The following is a 24,039-nucleotide window of genomic DNA, read 5'->3' on the forward strand; positions in this document are numbered from 1 at the left end:
GGAAGAGAGTGAGGTGAGAAAGACAGAGATAGAAACAAAGAGAGAAGTAGGGGAGAGAGATGAAAGAGTGAGAGAAAAAAGAGAGAGAGAAAGATATGAGAGAGGAGAAAGAATGATATATAAAGAGAAACAAGAGAGAGGGAGAGTGGCAGAAAGAAAGAAAAATAGAGACAGGAGAAAGAAAGAATGATACAGAAAAAGCGTGAGAGAGAAAGTGACAGAAAGAGACAAGAAAGAGGAGAAAGAGAGAAAAGAGATGAAAGAGAGAGAGAAAGAGAGAAGAAAGAGAGAGAAAAGACAAAGAGAAAAAGAAGACGGGGAAAGAGAGACAAGAGAAAGAATAATACACAGAGAAGAGAAAGTGACGGAGAGAAAAAAAAGAGAAAGAGAGAGAGAGACAGAGAGAGAGTGAGAGAGAGAGAGAGAGTGAGAGAGACAGAGAGAGAGAGACAGAGAGAGAGAGACAGAGGGAGAGAGAAAATAATACACAGAGAAGAGAAAGTGACAGAGAGAAAGAAAAGAGAGAGAAAGAGAGAGCGAGAAAGAGACAGAGAGAGAGAGAGAGAGAGAGAGAGAGAGAGAGAGAGAGAGAGAGAGAGAGTGTGAGTGAAATGTTCTTCAGTGGATGTTTGCGGGATTTTGGAAAACTTTCTGAAGCTGCTCTGGAAAAACAAGCCCTGTTGGTTCATCAGCTGTAACTGGACGCTGCGTCCAGAGGCCTGCGGTCAGACGAAGCTCTGTGGCGATGATTACGAACATTCTGGACATGTAAATAGGCGAGCGTGAGCTCTGTCACTCATCACAGACCACCTCTCACTGCGTTAACCCCTTACAGCCAAACAGACGTCGGCCACGCTGCCCCTAAAGGGCCCGTCTGGTGGAAAATGACCGATGTAGGCGAGGCTGAAGGTTCAGAACAAGCCGTTCAGTCCCATATATGGACATTGAGCTGCAAAGACAGCCCTTCTTGAATTTACTGTTTTTGTGATGTCACAAATACCAACATATTTACATATCCATCTACTCAGGCTACAGCAGTTTAGCTCCGCCCATTCATGCTGAAGTTATATGGGATGGGTATCGTTAGGATTTATCCATACTGATATCAATACCAATACTGCTTATCAATATCGATATTTATTGATACTCTTATTGATCTCCCTACAGCTGAAAATACCTAGAACCATATACATCGATACAAAATTATTTATTCACCAAGCTCACACTTAAGCTACCTAGCAGTTAGCGGTTTATGCTATGCTAGCTACCGAGTGTTAATTCAGTGCAGACTCAGCCTAATTGATCGTAATCCGATGACATCACAATCACACTGCCAGCATTTTGGTAGCAACATCAAGGTCCACTCAGCAGTGCTGTGGCTGTTTGTACTGAGACAAATCCATAACTGGTCCAGCAACGGCAGTAAAACACGTTTTGAACAACAGCAGAACCCTTTTTGGTGTTCTATGGAACCTTATAGAACAAATAGCTCAGGTCCTGAAATCTGATTGGCTGAGCTGGGTTCAAAGTGTTGTAAAATACATGATGACCGTCTCACAACAACTAAACTCTGTATCACTGCGCCAAGTCACGAAAAACCCTTGTGCTGTTAATGAATAATCTTCATCTGACTCTAATGCTGCTCGCATGGAGCACCGAGTTCACCAACTGATGAAGTAAGAACCAGGTTCTGTTTAGGCTAGTCAGCTAGCTAACAGGCTAAAAGAGAGCAAACAGGCTAAACAACTCCATCACTAATATCACAGGCTTGAATTAAAGTACTTACAGTGTGATTAACTGTAAAACGGCAGTATAAAAGTCTAAAAATGTCACTTGAATGTCTTACATGCTTGAAATGTCTCTGTTGCAGTCAGAAGTCGCATCAAATCTATCCTCAAAATCCCTCGAACGGCTCCGTAATCCCTAAATAGTGCGCTAAGGAAGATTTAGAAATTCTAGCTTCTACAGCCAAACAGTGCACTATCAAGTGTCAAGTGTGGATGTGTCTGAATACCATCACACTACCACCACCATGTTTCACTGTTGGTATGATGTTATTATGGTGGAATGCGCTGTTAGCTTTATGCCAGATGTAATGGGACCCATGTCTTTCAAAAGGTTCCACCTTTGACTCATCAGTCCACAGAATATTATCCCAAAAGTCTTGGGGGTCAAGACTTCTTGCCATTTTTGTCCAGTGTCTTTCTTATTGTGGAATCGTGTACATTAACCTTAACTGAGGCAAGGGAAGCCTGCAGTTCTTTAAAAGTAGTTTGATGATCTGAAACATTAATGTGTGACAAACACGCAAAAACAGAAGAGACTGGGAAGGGTGTAAATACTTGTTCACAGCACTGCATACATATATCAGTAGGTTTTGCAAACATATTGTCCCTGTCTTTGCATCAAAAAAGCTTTGCAGGAGAAGGAAAAAAAGCGTTCTCCTCTTTTTATGAATGTTTCTGTAATGAGAAGTCATTTTGGGCCGTTCCTATTGGTCCATTCGTCAAGCTGTCTCGCAGGAACAACATTAAACAAACACACACAGTCGCACACACTGCGGATAATCAAACATCACACCGCAAACACACACCGCCTGTGCCAACTTACAGCGCCAATAAATCAGCAGAAACGAAGGCCTCAGGTGCACCAGCACTGAACTCCCACACACACTGTGTGTATTTACGGCTTATTCTCACCAACACGACAAACACAGGAAGTGGAAAAAATACAAATGACGACAAATGTTTACTTTAAAGTTTTTTTTTTTCGGATAGGCAAACAATAATGCCATAAACATAAAGAAATTCACTGATTTTAAACAGATTTTTGGTAATGTTTTCCAATTTAAGTGACTGAATTCTCATTATCGCAACACAGAAAGAACTGAGGATAACCTGTAAATAATGTTCCCTACTCAACTTTCTCAGGAGAACTACTTTAGATATTTACATGATTATGATCTATTTACACCGAAAGCATTCGAGAGATAGCAATAAGCTGAATATATACAAAATCATCATTTATAGGTTACTTTCTATTTTTTAACCCCTAAATTTACATTTATAACGATAAGTATTGGAAATAATATATATTTTGTTACTTCGTTTAAAGGATTTAGATTTATTTTATTTTAAGTTTAAGATTGAAGTTTAACTATTGTAAAAAAAAAAAAGCTTTACTTAAATGCTGTCCCACGTTTTAATGTCACTACCAAAACACATTCTGTAGGCGGGGCCTTATTTTAGTCATGCCCCTGCCTTTCAGAGCAGGAAGTGAGGCTGCATCCCTGTCCCTCAAGGCCACATGGTGAGCAGGTAGATCCCATTGTTTTGAAGTAAATGTGTCCCAAAGTCCGAAAGTCAGTGTCCATTTTATCAGCTCCACTTACTATATAGGGTCACTTTGTAGTTCTACAGTTACAGACTGTAGTCCATCTGTTTCTCTGATACTTTGTTAGCCCCCTTTTACCCTGTTCTTCAGTGGTCAGGACCCCCTTGGACCCTCACAGAGCAGGTACTATTTGGGTGGTGGATCATTCTCAGCACTGCAGTGACACTGACGTGGTGGTGGTGTGTTAGTGTGTGTTGTGCTGGTGCGAGTGGATCAGACACAGCAGTGCTACTGGAGTTTTTAAACACTGTGTCCACTCACTGTCCACTCTGTTAGACACTCCTACCTTGTCAGTCCACCTTGTAGATGTAAAGTCAGAGACGATAGCTCATCTGCTGCTGCACAGTTTGTGTTGGTCACCCTCTAGTCCTTCATCAGTGGTCACAGGACGCTGCCCACAGGACACTGTTGGCTGGATATTTTTGGTTGGTGGACTATTCTCAGTCCGGCAGCGACACTGAGGTGTTTAAAAACTCCAGCAGCACTGCTGTGTCTGATCCACTCAGACAAGCACAACACACACTCACACACCACCACCACGTCAGTGTCGCTGCAGTGCTGAGAATGATCCACCACCCAAACAGTACCTGCTCTGTGAGGGTCCATGGGGGTCCTGACCACTGAAGAACAGGGTAAAAGGGGGCTAACAAAGTGTGCAGAGAGACTACAGCTTGTCATTGGTCATAATGTTATGCCTGATCGGTGTGTATGTATATATATATATATATATATATATATATATATATATATACACACACACACACACACATGTATACATATATATACATACATATTACAGTGTGCTGTGAGTTTAGAAGCTCAAACAGGATGAAGGGCGGCTGTGTGTGATTTAACAGTGGACATTAACTCTGCTGATGGAGACGCTGTATATGTTTGCATTCATCATTTGTTCTTTCATCTCTTTTCCTTTGTTTCTCACGCCGGCTGCAGACTGACCCCAGCCACATTCATTATCTCTCTCTCTCTCTCTCTCTCTCCAATTTCAATCCAATTCAGTCAGCTTTGTGGGCAAATTGCCAAAGCATCACTGAAACAACACAACAAACATTTACAGACTTGAGACGTCTCAGTTTCAACTACAAAAAACTAGCATGAAATGACTGAAGGATCAAATTAAAGAGCCCATATTCTACGTATTTCTTGTATGCTGTTTTTCCCCTTTAAGGTCCAATTATAACATTTGTGTAGGTTTACATACAGCTGGGCGATGACAATATACATTATTATCATGATAAATCATGTCACAATACAGTACAATACGCTTTTCTGAGCATATTGTGTATACTGTCAGTACTTGTAGACACTGACCAACAGCCTGTTTCATTATAAAGAGAGCAAAATTAGTCCAGTTTAACTGAAATTAGTACCAAATACTGAATAAAAATCATTGTGTTCACAGTGTTTGGTTGTATTTTTTAAAATGTAGGTTCTTTTTTCTCTGATCAGACGTCTGAAAAAATAAAAATCGAGACATATTGTGTATTCTGAAAATTTCCTAAAGTATCACGATATATTTTTGCTGTATCGCCCACCTCTAGGTTTATATACCAAAAAACCGTTGTATTCTTGTGAATCTGGGGCCGTTTTGGCCATTTCTGAATACTTTTGCTTTCGCCACATATGCCACTCTGTAGAGAGGAGAATTCCCGCTCTGTACTCGAGTCCAAAATGAATGAGTTGATATGGAGCATTTGAGCAAAATCAAAGTTTATTAATGCTTAAATATTTTTAATGTAAAAGAATTAATTAATTTCCTGAACACAGAACAGCACAAAACACTTAACACTGCTGTTATATTTTTAAGAGCTTTTAAACTCGAGTTATAGGAGTTTAAAACAGAGCCTCATGTACATTCATGACGTCAGTGAGCGTGAACAGCCAATGAGCTGCTCCACTCGCCAACCAATCAGCACTCAGTAGCAGTAATGCTAACTAATCAGCACTCAGTAGCAGTAATGCTAACCAATCAGCTCTCAGTAGTAGTAATGCTAAACAATCAGCTCTCAGTAGCAGTTATGCTAACCAATCAGCACTCAGTAGCAGTAATGCTAACCAATCAGCACTCAGTAGCAGTAATGCTAATCAATCAGCACTCAGTAGCAGTAACAGTAATGCTAAACAATCAGTACTCAGTAGTAGTAATGCTAACCAATCAGCTCTCAGTAGCAGTAATGCTAACCAATCAGCACTCAGTAGCAGTAATGCTAAACAATCAGCACTCAGTAGCAGCAATGCTAACTAATCAGCTCTCAGTAGTAGTAATGCTAACCAATCAGCACTCAGTAGCAGTAACGCTAACTAATCAGCACTCAGTAGCAGTAATGCTAACCAATCAGCTCTCAGTAGCAGTAATGCTAACCAAACAGCTCTCAGTAGCAGTAATGCTAAACAATCAGCACTCAGTAGCAGTAATGCTAACTAATCAGCACTCAGTAGCAGTAATGCTAACCAATCAGCTCTCAGTAGTAGTAATGCTAAACAATCAGCTCTCAGTAGCAGTTATGCTAACCAATCAGCACTCAGTAGCAGTAATGCTAACCAATCAGCACTCAGTAGCAGTAATGCTAATCAATCAGCACTCAGTAGCAGTAACAGTAATGCTAAACAATCAGTACTCAGTAGTAGTAATGCTAACCAATCAGCTCTCAGTAGCAGTAATGCTAACCAATCAGCACTCAGTAGCAGTAATGCTAAACAATCAGCACTCAGTAGCAGCAATGCTAACTAATCAGCTCTCAGTAGTAGTAATGCTAACCAATCAGCACTCAGTAGCAGTAACGCTAACTAATCAGCACTCAGTAGCAGTAATGCTAACCAATCAGCTCTCAGTAGCAGTAATGCTAACCAAACAGCTCTCAGTAGCAGTAATGCTAAACAATCAGCACTCAGTAGCAGTAATGCTAACTAATCAGCTCTCAGTAGTAGTAATGCTAACCAATCAGCACTCAGTATCAGTAATGCTAACTAATCAGCACTCAGTAGCAGTAATGCTAAACAATCAGCGCTCAGTAGCAGTAATGCTAACCAATCAGCACTCAGTAGCAGTAATGCTAAACACTCAGCACTCAGTAGCAGTAATGCTAACCAATCAGCTCTCAGTAGTAGTAATGCTAACCAATCAGCACACAGTAGCAGTAATGCTAACCAATCAGTACTCAGTAGTAGTAATGCTAAACACTCAGTACTCAGTAGCAGTAATGCTAACTAATCGGCACTCAGTAGCAGTAATGCTAAATACTCAGCACTCAGTAGCAGTAATGCTAACCAATCAGCACTCAGTAGCAGTAATGCTAAACACTCAGCACTCAGTAGCAGTAATGCTAACCAATCAGCTCTCAGTAGTAGTAATGCTAAACACTCAGCACTCAGTAGCAGTAATGCTAACCAATCAGCACTCAGTAGCAGTAATGCTAAACACTCAGCACTCAGTAGCAGTAATGCTAACTAATCGGCACTCAGTAGCAGTAATGCTAAATACTCAGCACTCAGTAGCAGTAATGCTAAACACTCAGCGCTCAGTAGCAGTAATGCTAACCAATCAGCGCTCAGTAGCAGTAATGCTAACCAATCGGCACTCAGTAGCAGTAATGTTAGCCAATCAGCACTCAGTAGCAGTAATGTTAGCCAATCAGCACTCAGTAGCAGTAATGCTAACCAATCAGGACTCAGTAGCAGTAATGCTAACCAATCAGCTCTCAGTAGCAGTAATGCTAACCAATCAGCTCTCAGTAGCAGTAATGCTAACCAATCAGCACTCAGTAGCACTCAGTAGCAGTAATGCTAAACAATCAGCACTCAGTAGCAGTAATGCTAAACAATCAGCACTCAGTAGCAGTAATGCTAACCAATCAGCACTCAGTAGCAGTAATGCTAACCAATCAGCACTCAGTAGCAGTAATGCTAACCACTCAGCACTCAGTAGAAGTAACAGTAATGCTAAACACTCAGCACTCAGTAGCAGTAATGCTAACCAATCAGCTCTCAGTAGTAGTAATGCTAACCACTCAGCACTCAGTAGCAGTAATGCTAAACAATCAGCACTCAGTAGCAGTAATGCTAAACAGTCAGCACTCAGTAGCAGTAATGCTAACTAATCAGCACTCAGTAGCAGTAATGCTAACCAATCAGCACTCAGTAGCAGTAATGCTAACTAATCAGCACTCAGTAGCAGTAATGCTAACTAATCAGCACTCAGTAGCAGTAATGCTAACCAATCAGCACTCAGTAGCAGTAATGCTAACTAATCAGCACTCAGTAGCAGTAATGCTAACCAATCAGCACTCAGTAGCAGTAATGATAACCAATCAGCTCCCAGTAGCAGTAATGCTAACCAATCAGCACTAAGTAGCAGTAATGCTAACCAATCAGCACTCAGTAGCAGTAAAGCTAAACAATCAGCTCTCAGTAGTAGTAATGCTAACCAATCAGCACTCAGTAGCAGTAATGCTAACCAATCAGCACTCAGTAGTAGTAAGTAGCAGTAATGCTAAACAATCAGCACTCAGTAGCAGTAATGCTAACCAATCAGCACTCAGTAGCAGTAATGCTAAACACTCAGCACTCAGTAGCAGTAATGCTAACCAGTCAGCACTCAGTAGCAGTAATGCTAACCAATCAGCACTCAGTAGCAGTAATGCTAAACACTCAGTACTCAGTAGCAGTAATGCTAACCAGTCAGCACTCAGTAGCAGTAATGCTAAACACTCAGCACTCAGTAGCAGTAATGCTAACCAATCAGCACTCAGTAGCAGTAATGTTAGCCAATCAGCACTCAGTAGCAGTAACGCTAACCAATCAGCGCTCAGTAGCAGTAACGCTAACCAATCAGCCCTCAGTAGCAGTAATGCTAAACCAATCAGCACTCAGTAGCAGTAACGCTAACTAATCAGCACTCAGTAGCAGTAATGCTAACCAATCAGCACTCAGTAGCAGTAAGTAGCAGTAATGCTAAACACTCAGAACTCAGTAGCAGTAATGCTAACCAATCAGCGCTCAGTAGTAGTAATGCTAACCACTCAGCACTCAGTAGCAGTAATGCTAACCAATCAGTGCTCAGTAGCAGTAACGCTAACCAGTCAGCACTCAGTAGCAGTAAGTAGCAGTAATGCTAAACACTCAGCACTCAGTAGCAGTAATGCTAACTAATCATCTCTCAGTAGCAGTAATGCTAAACACTCAGCACTCAGTAGCAGTAATGTTAGCCAATCAGCACTCAGTAGCAGTAATGCTAAACACTCAGCACTCAGTCGCAGTAATGCTAACCAATCAGCACTCAGTAGTAGTAATGCTAACCACTCAGCACTCAGTAGCAGTAATGCTAACCAATCAGTGCTCAGTAGCAGTAATGCTAACCAGTCAGCACTCAGTAGCAGTAAGTAGCAGTAATGCTAACTAATCATCTCTCAGTAGCAGTAATGCTAAATAATCAGCACTCAGTAGCAGTAATGTTAGCCAATCAGCACTCAGTAGCAGTAATGCTAAACACTCAGTACTCAGTAGCAGTAATGCTAACCAATCAGCACTCAGTAGCAGTAATGCTAACCAATCAGTGCTCAGTAGCAGTAATGCTAACCAGTCAGCACTCAGTAGCAGTAATGCTAACCAATCAGCCCTCAGTAGCAGTAATGCTAACCAATCAGCACTCAGTAGCAGTAAAGCTAACCAATCAGCGCTCAGTAGCAGTAAGTAGCAGTTATGCTAAACACTCAGCACTCAGTAGCAGTAATGCTAACTAATCAGCACTCAGTAGCAGTAATGCTAACTAATCATCTCTCAGTAGCAGTAATGCTAACCAATCAGCTCTCAGTAGTAGTAATGCTAACCAATCAGCACTCAGTAGCAGTAATGCTAACCAATCAGCACTCAGTAGCAGTAATGCTAAACACTCAGCACTCAGTAGCAGTAATGCTAACCACTCAGCACTCAGTAGCAGTAATGCTAACCAATCAGCACTCAGTAGCAGTAATGCTAAACACTCAGTACTCAGTAGCAGTAATGCTAACCAGTCAGCACTCAGTAGCAGTAATGCTAAACACTCAGCACTCAGTAGCAGTAATGCTAACCAATCAGCACTCAGTAGCAGTAATGCTAACCAATCAGCACTCAGTAGCAGTAATGTTAGCCAATCAGCGCTCAGTAGCAGTAACGTTAGCCAATCAGCACTCAGTAGCAGTAATGCTAAACCAATCAGCACTCAGTAGCAGTAACGCTAACTAATCAGCACTCAGTAGCAGTAACGCTAACTAATCAGCACTCAGTAGCAGTAATGCTAACCAATCAGCACTCAGTAGCAGTAATGCTAAACAATCAGCACTCAGTAGCAGTAATGCTAAGCAATCAGCACTCAGTAGCAGTAATGCTAACCAGTCAGCACTCAGTAGCAGTAATGCTAAACACTCAGCACTCAGTAGCAGTAATGCTAACCAATCAGCTCTCAGTAGTAGTAATGCTAACCACTCAGCACTCAGTAGCAGTAAGTAGCAGTAATGCTAAACACTCAGCACTCAGTAGCAGTAATGCTAACTAATCATCTCTCAGTAGCAGTAATGCTAAATAATCAGCACTCAGTAGCAGTAATGTTAGCCAATCAGCACTCAGTAGCAGTAATGCTAACCAATCAGCACTCAGTAGCAGTAATGCTAACCAATCAGCACTCAGTAGCAGTAATGCTAACTAATCATCTCTCAGTAGCAGTAATGCTAAATAATCAGCACTCAGTAGCAGTAATGTTAGCCAATCAGCACTCAGTAGCAGTAATGTTAGCCAATCAGCACTCAGTAGCAGTAATGCTAACCAATCAGCACTCAGTAGCAGTAATGTTAGCCAATCAGCACTCAGTAGAAGTAATGTTAGTGTCCTGCTGCCCAAAACCTTTTTGCACTTGTGTAACTCTGTTGTGACGCACATCTGAGGGTGCTGAGTCAAAGTGTGCGAGGGTGTGCTTAAAAAGTATTGAAACAGAGCCAGAGTCGAGGCGCTGAGGTCATCTCCCTCAGTAACCCATTTTAACCTCGTGTCTGTTCTGCCGATTCCAGAAAAAACACATTAGCATCTGATTCAGTCCACCCTCTCACCACTGTCTGGACTCTCAGCCAACTGGACACAGCCTACATCCGAAACTATGCCTTATTCACTACACAGCGCGCTGTTTGGGCTTCACATTTCCATTTAAAATGTGTCCAGGGCACTACAGCACTAAAGATGAACTTTAGTGAGCATAAAAAACCCATAATGCACTGAGCTGCACACGAAAGAATGAGGCTACAGTCAGAGTAAATACCTATATAGCGCTCCAATGTAGGGAATGAGGATTAGAGGACCACTTCTGTTCACTACATAGTTCTCCAATGTAGGGATTAGTGATTAAGGGACCATTTCTGTTCCCTATATAGTGCTCCAGTGTAGGGAATGGCGATTAGGGACCATGTCTGTTTCCTATATGGTTCTCCAAAGTAGGGAACAGTGATTAGTGGACCTCGTCTGTTCCCTATATAGGGCTCCAATGTAGGGAATAGTGATTAATGGACCATGCCTGTCCACTATGTAGTGCTCCAACATAGGGAATAGTGATTAAGGGACCATTTCTGTACCCTATATATCACCACAATAGTGTTCAATATAGTGCTCCAGTATAGGGGATAGTGATGAGGGGACCATTTCTGTTCCCTATATAGTGCTCCAATGCAAGGAACAGTGATTAGGGCATCATGTCTGTTCACTATTTAGTGCTCCAACATAGGAAATAATGATTAGAGGACCATGTCTGTTCCTTATATAGCGTTCCAATGTAGGGAACACTGATTAAGAGACCATTTCTGTTCCCTGTAACAGTCTTCAATATAGTGCTCCAAAGTAGCGAGCAGTGATTAGGGGACCATGTCTGTCCCTATATTGTGCTCCAAAGTAGGGAACAGTAATTAGAGGACCTCGCCTGTTACCTATATAGGGCTCCAATATAGGGAATAGTGATTAGGGGACCATTTCTGTTCACTATATAGTGCTCCAGTGTAGGGAACAGTGATTAGGGGACCATTCCTGTCCCCTATATAGCGATCCAAAGCAGAGAATAGTGATTAGGTGACCATTTCAAACACAGTGACTTACCTGACGCATCCCAGAATGCACTTTTCATTATTATGGCACAGAGACCCTTACGTTCCATCACTTAGAACTCCAAACTGCACTTACTCTTCGTATTTGATGTGGTACGTGACGTCCTCCTTATTGTGTGTTGTGGAATCCATCTGAGACGTCGATGGTTCCTCACTGTCCGAGTTCAAGCCCATGCCGGCCGTGCCGTTACTGTCCGAGGCCGGCGGGCAGGGCTCTGACTCTAGCTTGCCATTAGTCCGTTTGCTAGGTCTGCCCACCCTTCCAGTGGTGGGTGGCGTTTCAGCCTTGCTGTTGTGTCCTTTAGTAGCCGGGGTGACCCTTTCGATGGTGCCCTCAAACCAGGCACCAATGGTGACGTCCCTGCAGTCCACCAGCTCGTTGATCTGAGGACGGAAGAGAGCATTAACAGTGAACCGGACATTACAGTCACGTAACAGTCGTAGATAAATAGATAGACAGAAAGCTAGATAGACAGCTAGACAGACAGACAGACAGACAGACAGGCAGATAGATAGATAGATAGATAGATAGATAGATAGATAGATAGACAGACAGACAGACAGACAGATAGATAGACAGACAGGCAGACAGAGAGACAGATAGAGAGACAGGTAGGCAGACAGATAGATAGACAGACAGACAGACAGACAGATAGATAGATAGATAGATAGATAGATAGATAGACAGAGAGACAGATAGAGAGACAGACACAGATAGATATACAGACAGACAGATAGACAGATAGATAGAGACAGACAGACAGATAGACAGACACACAGACAGACAGATAGACAGACAGACAGAAAGATAGACAGACAGACAGATAGATAGACAGACAGACAGACCAACAGACATATAGTTAGATAGATGGATAGATAGATAGACAGAGAGACAGATAGAGAGACAGACACAGATAGATAGACAGACAGACAGATAGATAGACAGACAGACAGATAGATAGATAGATAGGTAGAGAGACAGACAGACAGCTAGATAGACAGACAGATAGATAGATGGTTTTGTAGCACTTTCAGCACTCCAATGTGTTTTTAAAAGCCTTTAATGAACCCGATTTTTTGCAGAATGGTGAAAATGTCAGTGCGAGAGAGACTCAGGAGTGGGCTGAAAATGTGTGAACTCCAACATCTGAATTAATGATTCACCTGCTGATCATCCAGCCAACGTGTGACGAGGGAGTCGTACTTTCACAATCACAGCCATGCACAACACAGAACATCACTGCCAATTGAAGGGGACGCTCTGCACATGAGCCTAAGGTCTCCATGCCCAATGCTGAGCATTACCTAGAGGGGTATAAAGCCCCCCAGCATTGGAACGGTGTTCTCTGGAGTGATGGAGCTCCATCCAATACCTTTGGGATGAGTTGGAGTGATCCAGAACTGACCATCCAACATCAGTACCTGACCTCACTAATGCTCAATCAAATCCTCACAGCAATGTTCAACATCTAGTGTAAAGCCTTCCCAGAAGAGTAGAGGCTCTTACTGCAGCAAAAGAGGGGCGACTCTGAAAGCACTCAGTATGGCTGTAATGCACGACACAGTGGCTCATGCTGGAAAACGTTAGTCGTATCACCGGCGCTGCAGCAGCTGCCGGCGTCTGCAGGTCTGAGCTGTGCGAGCAGAGGCACCGAGGCACCGACTCTACAAACCAGAGGAACGAAATGAGAAGAAAAGGCAAAATCATTCTGGGTACACCGCTGTGTATCAGAAGCGTGACTTCATGTTACAAGCGCACGGACTTCATGAGCAAACCAAACAGCCACAGCCTGGACAGGATGCTTAAAATGTTTTGGCCCAGCAATGTCGGCCACATTCGGGCAGCTAAGAAGCCTGCGGCTGACCAAAACAATGCTGAGTAGGGTTTTGATCCTTCTTACTAGCAAACACTTAGAAATGTCCTCAGTTTTCTTCAGTTTTTTCAGGATGTATACAAAAATAAATGTATCAGTATACTGACTCGTCTCACTCCTCAGCGACTCAAGCCTTGACTCGCTCCTCAGAGACTTGAGACTCAACTCAAACTCGCACTCAAGACTCAGACTTACACCACTAAGACTTAAGACTGAATTCAGACTTGCTCCTCAGAGTCTTGACTCTGATTCATATCCAAGAAACTCAAGACTCAGACTCGCACCTCAGAGACTCACACTCGCACTTCCAAGGTTCGAGACTCAGAATGGTACCATTAAGACTTAAGACTCGGCTCAGACTTGCTCCTCAGAGACTCAAGACTTGGACTCATGTCAGAGATTTAAGACTTGACTCAGACTCCAGAAAATCGAGACTCAGACTTGCATCACTAAGCCTCGACACAGAGCTGCACCTCAGAGACTTGAGACTCGACTAGGACTCGCACCTCAGAGACTCAAAACTCAACTCAGACTTGCTCCTCAGAGACTCAAGACTTGACTTGGACTCATACCTCAGAGACTTGAGACTCGACTCGTACCTCAGAGACTCGAGACCCAACTTGGACTTGCACCACTGAGACCCAAGACTCAGAATCATACCTCAGCGACTAGAGACTTGACTTGGACTTGCACCACTAAGACCCAAGATCCTGACTTGGACTTTTCTCACTAAGACTTGAGACAGAGAATCACACCTCAGAGACTCAGGACTCGACTTTGACTTGCACCACTAAGACCTGAGACTCAGCTTCACGCCTCGGAGACTTGAGACTTGACTCAAACTTGTACCTCAGAGACTTAAGACTCAATTTAAGACTCGAGACTTGGACTTGCACCTCACAGAATCTGAGACTCAATTTGGACTCCTATGTCAGAGGCTTACAACTCAACTCGGACATAGAATTGAGACTCAGACCTGCACCACTAAGACTTGAGACTCGACACAGAGTTGCATCTTAGAGACTCGAGACTCAACTTGGACTCACACCTCAGCGGCTAGAGACTCGATTTGGACTTGCACCACTAAGACTCAAGACTCTGACTCATACCTCAGAGCCTCAAGACTCGACTCGAACTCGCACCTCAGAGACTTGAGACACAACTTGGACTTGTCTCACTAAGATTCGAGACTCAGACTCATATCAGAGACTTGAAACTCAACACCGACTCACACCTTGCTTTAAACAGTTTCTCACCTTGTACACGCCGATCCCAGGGTTTACGAGGGACGTCGGGGACGATGTGGACGGCTGACTATCCAACGGTGGACTGCATGACTTGGAGCCGTTTCCATTGTTACTAGTGACCGTCACTGGGGAGGACGTGGCTGCCGTTGCTGTACTGGAGTTGGGAGCCAAGCCAGAGGTGGGAGGGGCTGTGTTACAGACCACTCCCTCACAGTTGTTGGTGACGGGACTGTCCGGGGGGTCGGCCTGAGAGCGAATGAGAAGCTGGATGATGTCGTTGAGGCCAACGTTGTAATCAAACAACGTCTGGCCATCTTCCATCTGTGGATAAAAATAAACAAATAAACAAAAAAAAAAACACGTAAATACAGAGACAAACCACCCTGGATACAAATGAAGAATCAACATGTTCACACACGCAATATCAGATCAGCCCTCAAACATGTTTAAACCTCTTTACGCCAAGAAGGTTTCAGTACGTGCTTTTAACAACAGTTTGGAAAAGAAAATGATTATGAGCACCATAACTGCTTCATGACGAAGACTGAGTCCTTCATAATGAAGCATAATGTTTCATACCTGCTTCATTAACCACTGTAACCACTTCACTACGCATAACTGCTTCATGAAGCATTATAACTTATATAAGAATTATTTTTCATAAATAAAAAACTCATTAAACAAGGTAACCACTTTTGCACATATAACTTCTCCTCACTAAGGTGTTACCAGGTTGTCGCTATGGAATCCCTGATGGTTGCTAAGGTGTTGCAAGGTTGTCGCTATGGAATTCTAGGTGATTGCTAAGATGTTGCTAGGTTGTCGCTATGGTATCCCAGGTGGTTAGTAAAGTTGTTATGGAATTCCAGGTGGTTGCTAAGTTGTTACTAGGCCATTGCTATGAAATCCCAAGTGATTGCTAAAGTGTTACTAGCTTGTTGCTATGGAATCTCAGGTGGTTGCTAAGGTGTTACTAGGCCATTGCTACGGTATCCCAGGTGGTTGCTAAGGTGTTGCTAGGTTGTCATTATGGAATCCCAGGTGGTTGCTAAGGTGTTCTAGGTTGTCGCTATGGTATCCCAGGTGGTTGCTAAGGTGTTGCTAGGTTGGCACTGTGGAATCCCAGGTGGTTGCTAAGGTATTGCTAGGTTGTCACTATGGAATCCTATGTGGTTGCTAAGATGTTGCTAGGTTGTTGCTGTGGAATCCTAGGTGATTGCTACGGTGTTGCTAAGTTGTTACTATGGAATCCCAGGTGATTGCTAAGGTGTTGCTAGGTTGTTGCTATGGAATTCCAGGTGGTTGCTAATGTGTCGCTAGGTTGTTGCTATGGTATGCCAGGTGGTTGCTAAGGTGTTGCTAGGTTGTCGCTATGGAACCCTGAGTGGTTGCTAAGGTGTTACTAGGTTGTCGCTATGGTATCTCAGGTGGTTGCTCATAAGTGTATGTATGTAAGTCTGTATGTAGTGTTTATGAGGGGCAGTGTGCAAGAATTTTGAATGAAGTTTGAATGAACGCTGTACAAAAACGGAAGTTTTCTGGAAAAATGTGACCCACGAAAACATAACAAAATACAACAAAAGAACTCTGCCAAGCCAACTTAATAATGCTTTATAATGCATCATAACTACATTAAATAATCAAAAGCAGGTGTGGCTTGAACCACTGTGTGAGGTGCTGGTTGTATTTGCTAACAGATGACAGACTAATCAAGAACCACTGATGTTAATAATGTGCCTATGAAATGTAATTTAGACAGCCAATCAGCTGTCTAGATTTTAAAATAAGCTTGCTTATTGGCTCACTGGCGCTGACAAGATTGACTACTTGGGTACTGAAATTTGGTAATGAATGACAGAATTTTTCAATGCTCTGTGATACTGGAGTGATCTATATAATAAAAGTGTACAACTTCGATACCCAGCTCTGTTCATGAAGCAGCATAACTGCTTCATAAAGCATTATAAGTACATGAAGCACAGAAGCTGATGGTGTTTCTGGCTCCTGGTTGTGAGGAACAACGACTTTTGCTTAGCATGAAATTCGTCTGCTGTGTCTTAGACTGAACTCCAGACATATGAATAAATAAATAAATGAATAAATAAATGAATAACAGAAGAGTGACCATCATGAGGGGTAAGGGGTAAGTTGCTATGGTAACCAAAAAAGACTCTCACATACACACATAGACACTAGCGGCCGTTTATATTCTCTCCTGACGCAGCTGCACGCAAAAAATAACAGTACACAATCGTTTTTGTAAACTGCGAATTAAACAAATCATGATTTATTAATAAAACAGACTTGTTTAATCGGATATCTGTGATATTTAAACAAATACATGTGAGATTCTCCTCAGACCTCAGACCTCAGCTTCTCAGCGGCGTTCACATGCTAACCACAGTGATGAATCAGAGAGGAAACGCAGCACCGAGAGATTTACAAACCACAAAATAAACCACACAGGAGCTCTGTGTTTTGGTTTTAGCGTAAGTTTATAGCTGGCTTTATAGCTATTTTTATATATAGTTGTTTAATATTTATAGTTATATTTATGTTTATAGTTCTCCAAAGTTCATGGGAATAATAGTGTAGTCACATTTTACATAATACTTTTAAACACAGAAGGTAGCACAGTTAGCCATTTAGCTAATAGGGCTGGGCCCGATTATTCAATTATTTGGACATACGTTAAAGACGAACTGCAGAACACTGGACCGTTCAGGGTTCTCGGGAGAAACTCAGATGACTCAAGGTTTCGCTCCATAATGCAGCTTTATTTTTAATCTGCTAAAAAACTGACTTAAAAAAATCTGACTTGTAATTACTCAGCGCCACACGATGTCTGTCTGAAAGGTAATTCTGGGTCCATTTTAGTGCATTTATATCAAAGCCGATCTTTAAGTTCCTTAAAAGGAGAGGATGATCAATTGTATCAAAAGCCTTTGATAAATCAATAAAAATGGCAGCACAATGCTTCTTCCTGTCTATAGCCATATAGAGATCATTTAAAACCAGTATAGTAGCAGAGATGGTGCTGTGTCTTTCTCTAAAGCCAGACTGATAATTAAACAGGACAGAATTTTCATGTAGAAATGATTTAAGTTGACTATTTACTAGAAGTTCTAAAATTTTAGCTAAAACTGGGATATACCAATACAGAATATATCGCATTATTCAACAATACATATTTCATGTAAAACAATTTTCCGCACATCCATATAAAATTTATTTTTGTTTCTTTTTTGCCTCCAAAAGTCTAAAAATATCAGGTGCTGGAACCGTCCAAGCATATATGCTGATTAAGTAACCTATCAAAAAAAGGAAACTTTGTTACAAAATTCTAAATAATAAGGCAAATTTAAAAGTCCTCAAGTCACTGAAAAACTTTCGTCCGCAAGTTCTTACTTCCTCAGATGTCAGGCGGTGCAACAAAAATAAGGGACTTTTATTTTGACATGCTTTTTATGAAAGAGGGGCCAGCGTTCTACATCATAAAGAAGACCCTAAGTGACCCTAATGGTGCAATGCTGAGGTCAAATTTAGTAAAAGTGTGATGTTTGAGTCGTGGTTAGAACAGTTCCGTTTACCATGTCAGGTGGTCTGACCTCAAGAGAACCATGTGGAATAATAATGTTTATTTATTTAATAAAATGTGAGTATAAACTGAAGTTGAAGGTCAAAGGTTTCTACAGGTGTCTAAGTAGATGCCTGTTTAATTTGAAATTAGTCTGAAAAGTCAGGCGGCGCAGCCAGTCAGTCAGAGGGAGCAACCAGACCAGCACAGCTTAATAACTGAAATAGGCAATTTAAAGGTTTGATAACACTCACTATGTTTAAGATAGAAAATACACACAGATATAAATGCATATATGATAATATATGTATGCAAATATAACAATGCACATCATGTGCCTTTTAAATGAGATTTTTAAAAATCGTCATTTTGAAAACCTTCATTTTCACTGAACCAAAAATCGCTACTTACTGTATTAATATGATTAGCATGTTTAATGTAATAATTATTCTACTACTTGTGGTTTATCTGCTGTAACTTAAGTCAGAAAAAAATAAAAACGCATGATGACACAGCAAGCATCATAAAAACTTTCCTGAAGTATCATGATATGATATTTTGTCACATCGCCCAGCTCTAATGTTTACTGCAGTGAACGAACTTAAATACGGCATTTTTCTGAAAATATTACTGGACAATTTCATAAAAAAGTTTATGAATTGAATTAAAAACCAATAAATTGTTAATCGAATTGATTTGCCATCAGCTCAAAGACTCACACCCCTAATACACACAAATGCAGAAACACAAAAACACACACACCCCACACACCCACACACACCCCACACACCCACACACACTCACACACACCCACACACACCCCACACACACTCACACACACACACACACACACACTCACACACACCCACACACACTCACACACACCCACACACCCACACACACTCACACACACTCACACACACCCACACACACTCACACACACCCACACACACTCACACACACTCACACAGTTCATGTTTGTTTTCACACTTATTTCTGACAGCAGTGCGATGTGTTTGTGTGTATTACACTGGGTTATAGTGTGTTAGTGTGTGTTATGTTGTATTAATGTGTGTTACAGTGTGTTACGGTGTGTGTTACAGTGGGTTAGGGTGTGTGTTACAGTGGGTTAGGGTGTGTGTTACAGTGGTTTAGGGTGTGGTGTGTGTTACGATGTGTTAGTGTGTGTTACAGTGTGTTAGTGTGTGTTACAATGTGTTAGTATGTGGTGTGTGTGTTACGGTGTGTTACAGTGTTTTATGTTGTGTTATCTTGTGTTACAGTGTGTTAGTGTCTGGGGTGTGTTTCATTGTGTTAGCGTGTGTTACATTGTGTTATGGTGTGTTAGTGTGTGTTACAGCAGTCACGACTGGAGCTTCCTGCTCACACAAACACAATTATCATTCTCTACCATCACATTTTCCACTGTCTGAGTGAGTGTGTGTGTGTGTGTGTGAGTGTGTGTGTGTGTGAGTGTGTGTGTGTGTGTGTGTGTGTGTGTGTGTGTGTGTGTGTGTGTGTCTGTCTGTGTGTGTGTGTGTGTGTGTGTGTGCGCGGGTGTGTTATGTTAGGGTAAATAGCGAACATGGCGGCTGCACTGACTGCAGACGGCGCCGGAGCGAAGAAGAAGAAGAAGCCGCCATTTTCCCTCTGAACACCAAAACACCAACACACACCAACACACATCTGTGTGTGTGTGTTACGAGAGAAACACCTCCATACGCTTTCTGACAAGAGGAAATATGGAACGAACGTGAAAAACAAGAGCTGAAACAAAAGAAAGAAACCTTGACAAACAGAAAACTGAGAGAGAGAGAGAGAGAGAGAGAGGGTAGAAAGGGTGAGAAAGAGCGAGAGAAAGCGTGAAAGAGAAGCGAAAGACAGAAGACAGGGTCAGAGAGAGATAGTGAGAGAGGGCAGAAAGAGAGAGGAAGAGAGAGAGAGAGGGGGACAGAGGGAGAGAGAAATAGAGAAAGAGAGAGTGAGAGAGAGAGAGTGTGAGAGAAAGTGCGAGTGAGAGAGACAGAGAGTGTGTGAGAGAGAGAGAGAGAGAGAGAGAGAGAGAGAGACAGAAAGAGAGAGAGAGAGCTCTTTGGATAAGTGTCTTATAAAATGTACAGAAACATCAGCCCAGATGTTTATTAGGTCTTAGTAGCGCAAAAGCCTGACGAATGTCGAGTTGGATTGACGTAAAAGTCACTTGAATTCCGATCTGGCTGTTCAGTCGCACTCCTGCATATCGGATACGTATCGGACTTCAGCACCACATTAACTGCCCACTTGTACCTGCTGAGTGAACAAAGCCAAGAGCACGGTTTTCATCCATCGTTCAATAAACGTCAAACCAGCCCATCCAACAGTCGCTAATGTTAAACAGTGCTGCTAACTAGGAGAGAGTAGCTGGTTAGCGTTAGCTTAGCTAGCATGATAACTGCTCTGCTCATTGAAGAACATGTTCTATTCTGACGACCTGAAGTTTAACACAGGTTTAGATGAAAATGACTCAAATCTGAGGGAGTGAACTCGAGTAACTGAGCTGAAGGGACAGAAGTTAAACCTGTTCTGTGGTATTTGGATCTGTAACTTAACGTTAGCTTAGCGAGGAGCTACAGACCCAAACGGAGCCGCACACCACAGCGCTGGTCTGATTCTGACTGACTGCTGCTCTGAAACAAGTGTAGATGACAAACACTAAAGTCTGAGAGAATGAAAGCGGACAGACTGAAAAAAAGCTGGAACAGAACCGGTTCTGTGGTGTTTGGGACTGTAGCGTTTTGGCTAACGAGAGCTTAGTTTATTTCCACTTGCTATCAGTTTGCTGCACCTTTAGCAAACCACTGTTTATATGTCAGTGGAAGTGCAAGGTGGGTGTTTCTAACAAAGTGGCCAGTTAGTGGAAGCACAAGGCGGGTGTTTCCAATAAAGTGGCCAGTTAGCGGAAGCACAAGGCAGGTGTTTCTAATAAAGTGGCCAGTTAGCGGAAGTACAAGGTAGGTGTTTCTAATAAAGTGGCCATCTTGTGTATACAACTTTGTTGAACTGCCAGCATAACTTTATTCGCTACCAGCTTAATTAAAGCATCAGCCGTCACACTCCCTCCTCCGGCTTTCCACGTGACCAGCGGCTTCATTAATCCACTCTGAAGGCTCCAAACGTGACCAGCGGCTTCACTACCTCGGCCAAAAGCTTTACACGCTGGCCTTGAAAACTCGTCCGCAGTGCACACAGAAAGGTGAGGGTCTTTACTACGCAGCCGATGGTATTAAAGTGACAGATCAGTGAAAAATCAAAATTGGACAATTAACGGACAATTGAGACTTCACAAGATTACCAACAGGGCTAACGAGGATATTAAGCGAAGCTCTTAGATGTGTAAAACATTATGAAGCAATTTATCCACAGCATCTCTTTTACAAACAAAACAGCAACAGCAGACCACATGGGAAGCTCCTCCCACTCCGCTGTATGAACAAGACTGAGAGGCTACGATGGCTGAAACCAGTGGCTGTACAAGTATATTTATGTATATACAGCGTTATGCAGATGCTGCTGCTCTCACTGGACATTGGTGGTTAAAGTTTTTGCGTTCAGGTTCGGCATTCACACAATAAAAACAACGTTACTGAATTACTGAAAGTAATGAACACATTGTGATGAAGCTGATTTTGTCCCCTCATATAACTATAATAAAATCACTGCTTTTAAATGGAAAACAATCACATGAATTATCTGGATTAATTACAAAATAAACATTTAAATCACTATGTAAATACACATCACGCTTAATTACACAAATACACTAATGTGATTAATCGTGGGTATCTTTACTGTTTGACAGCCCTGATGACTACATTAAAAAAATGATTAAATATGATTAACCATATAAACTGATGCAATTAATTGAGATTATTTTGTGTCAGCCCTAGTTATGTTTAAAAAAATGTGATTAATCATAATTCCTTTTATCACGGGAGAACCATAGTTATTACATGTTAATAATTAAGTAAATGTGATTAACCGTGATTAGTACATAAATGAATGTAATTAGTGATTCATTTATTTTAATTGTGTGACAGCCCTAATTATTACATTTAACTAATTAAGTAAATGTGATTAATCATGTTTAACTACACAAACTAATGTGATTAATTGAAATTATTTCAACTGTTTGTCAGCCATAGATATTACATTAAAATAATTATGTAAATTGAATTGTGATTAGTACATAAATTAATGTGATTAATCGTGATTTATTATTTTAATCGTGAGACTGCACTAGTTATTACATTTAAATTATGTAAATGTGATTATTCATGATTAGTACGTGAACTAATGTGATTAATTGAGATTATTTTAATCATATGACAGCCTCAATTATTTCATTTGATTAGTTATGTAAAAGTGATTAATTATTATTATAAAACGGATAGTTCAGATCCTGAAATCTGATTGGTTGAGCTGCGTTCAAAGCTGTTGTAAAATCCACGATATACCACGGCTCTGACCGCCTCACAACACCTGAACTGTGTATCACTGCGCCACGGCACGAAAAACCCTTCAGCTGTTAATGAATAATCTTTGACTCTGATGCTGATCACACGAAGCACCGAGTGTACTGATGAAGTAAGAACCTGTTTTTGTTTAAACTGAGGGCTGATAACTTATGTTCTTATCTAGAACCAGGCTGGTCAGCTAGCTAACAGTGTGCGTTACTGTGATTTTATCACAGGGAAGGGAGTTCTACTCTGCTTCGCGTTGTGCCAAAGAACACCCTTCCCTGTGATAAAATCACAGTACCCCATGGCCTCTCTTGGCTTATTGCTTTATTAGTACATAGACTAATGTGATTAATCATGATGTATTATTTTACTTGTAATACAGCATTAGTTACGACATTTAAATAATAATCTGTGATTAATCACAGGTAACTACACAAACTCACATGATTAATTAATAGTGATTATTTTAAATGTTTGTCAGCCCTAGTTTTACTGGTATTACGTATTACGTAATGGGAATCGAATATAACTCTAACACAGAGCTGCTTCATATCTGCTCTGATTATTCCGTCATTAGAAGACGTTGTTTTATGCAGGCGGCCAAACTGACCAGACAGACGGTCTGCGGTGTCACTCAGTCACAAAACACACCGTCTAACAGAAAACGAGTTCGTGTTCGGCTTTGGAGATGGAGCTTCTTCTGAAGAGGATCAGCTTTAAAAATTCAGCAAGAGCCGAAGAGCCGAACGCCTCTGTGGGAAAATATGTGGAAAGCGCCGTGAAAAGCAACCACAAGTGGAACAGCAAACACGTGTATATGTGCGTGTGTGTGTGTGTGTGTGTGTGTTTATATGTGTGTGTGTGTGTGTGTGTGTGTGTGTGTGTGCCCGCTCAGGGGGTATAATTACCTCTAAAGACAAAGCCTATTCCTGTTTGTGTTTGTTTTTGAGACAGTGAGAGTCTCTCCGTCCGTCTCTAACGGCTTTATCTCTCAAACGCAGCGACACACACTTTAACACACACACACTGATCAGGAAGGTGTTCTCCTGGTAGAGGCCAGTGCAGCACACAAGCACTTCTGTTCATTAGACTTTTGAATTGTCTATCAATTTCAGCACTTCACTCCACAGCTATCGACTAGAGATGTCTGACTGTCACTGTTCTGTTTTCGGTAACAACCTCTGAGAAGACAGAAAAGATAGTGATGTGGGTGAGTTTTCCCCACTTACCCCATGGCCCAGTGCCATTCCACCCTCACCCCTACCACTGAGCCCTACCCCTCTGTTCTGAGTGTTCACGTCTAGGGGTAGGGTGTCC

At 41.8% G+C, this 24,039-nt stretch overlaps 1 protein-coding gene across 1 annotated transcript in view; it reads right to left on the reverse strand.

Moving 5' to 3' along the window:
• LOC118819686 (E3 ubiquitin-protein ligase UHRF2-like) overlaps nucleotides 1-24,039 on the reverse strand; it is a 90,617-nt gene that overhangs the window by 35,541 nt on the left and 31,037 nt on the right. The window contains exons 2-3 of the mRNA XM_036587531.1: nucleotides 14,656-14,967; nucleotides 11,602-11,909 (exon numbers count right to left, since the gene is read on the reverse strand). Of these exons, the coding sequence (XP_036443424.1) occupies nucleotides 11,602-11,909; nucleotides 14,656-14,967 (620 nt within the window). The remainder of the gene's footprint in view (nucleotides 1-11,601; nucleotides 11,910-14,655; nucleotides 14,968-24,039) is intronic.

Source organism: Colossoma macropomum, unplaced genomic scaffold (genome assembly GCF_904425465.1).
Source record: "Colossoma macropomum unplaced genomic scaffold, Colossoma_macropomum, whole genome shotgun sequence".
Classification (NCBI taxonomy): Eukaryota; Metazoa; Chordata; class Actinopteri; order Characiformes; family Serrasalmidae; genus Colossoma; species Colossoma macropomum.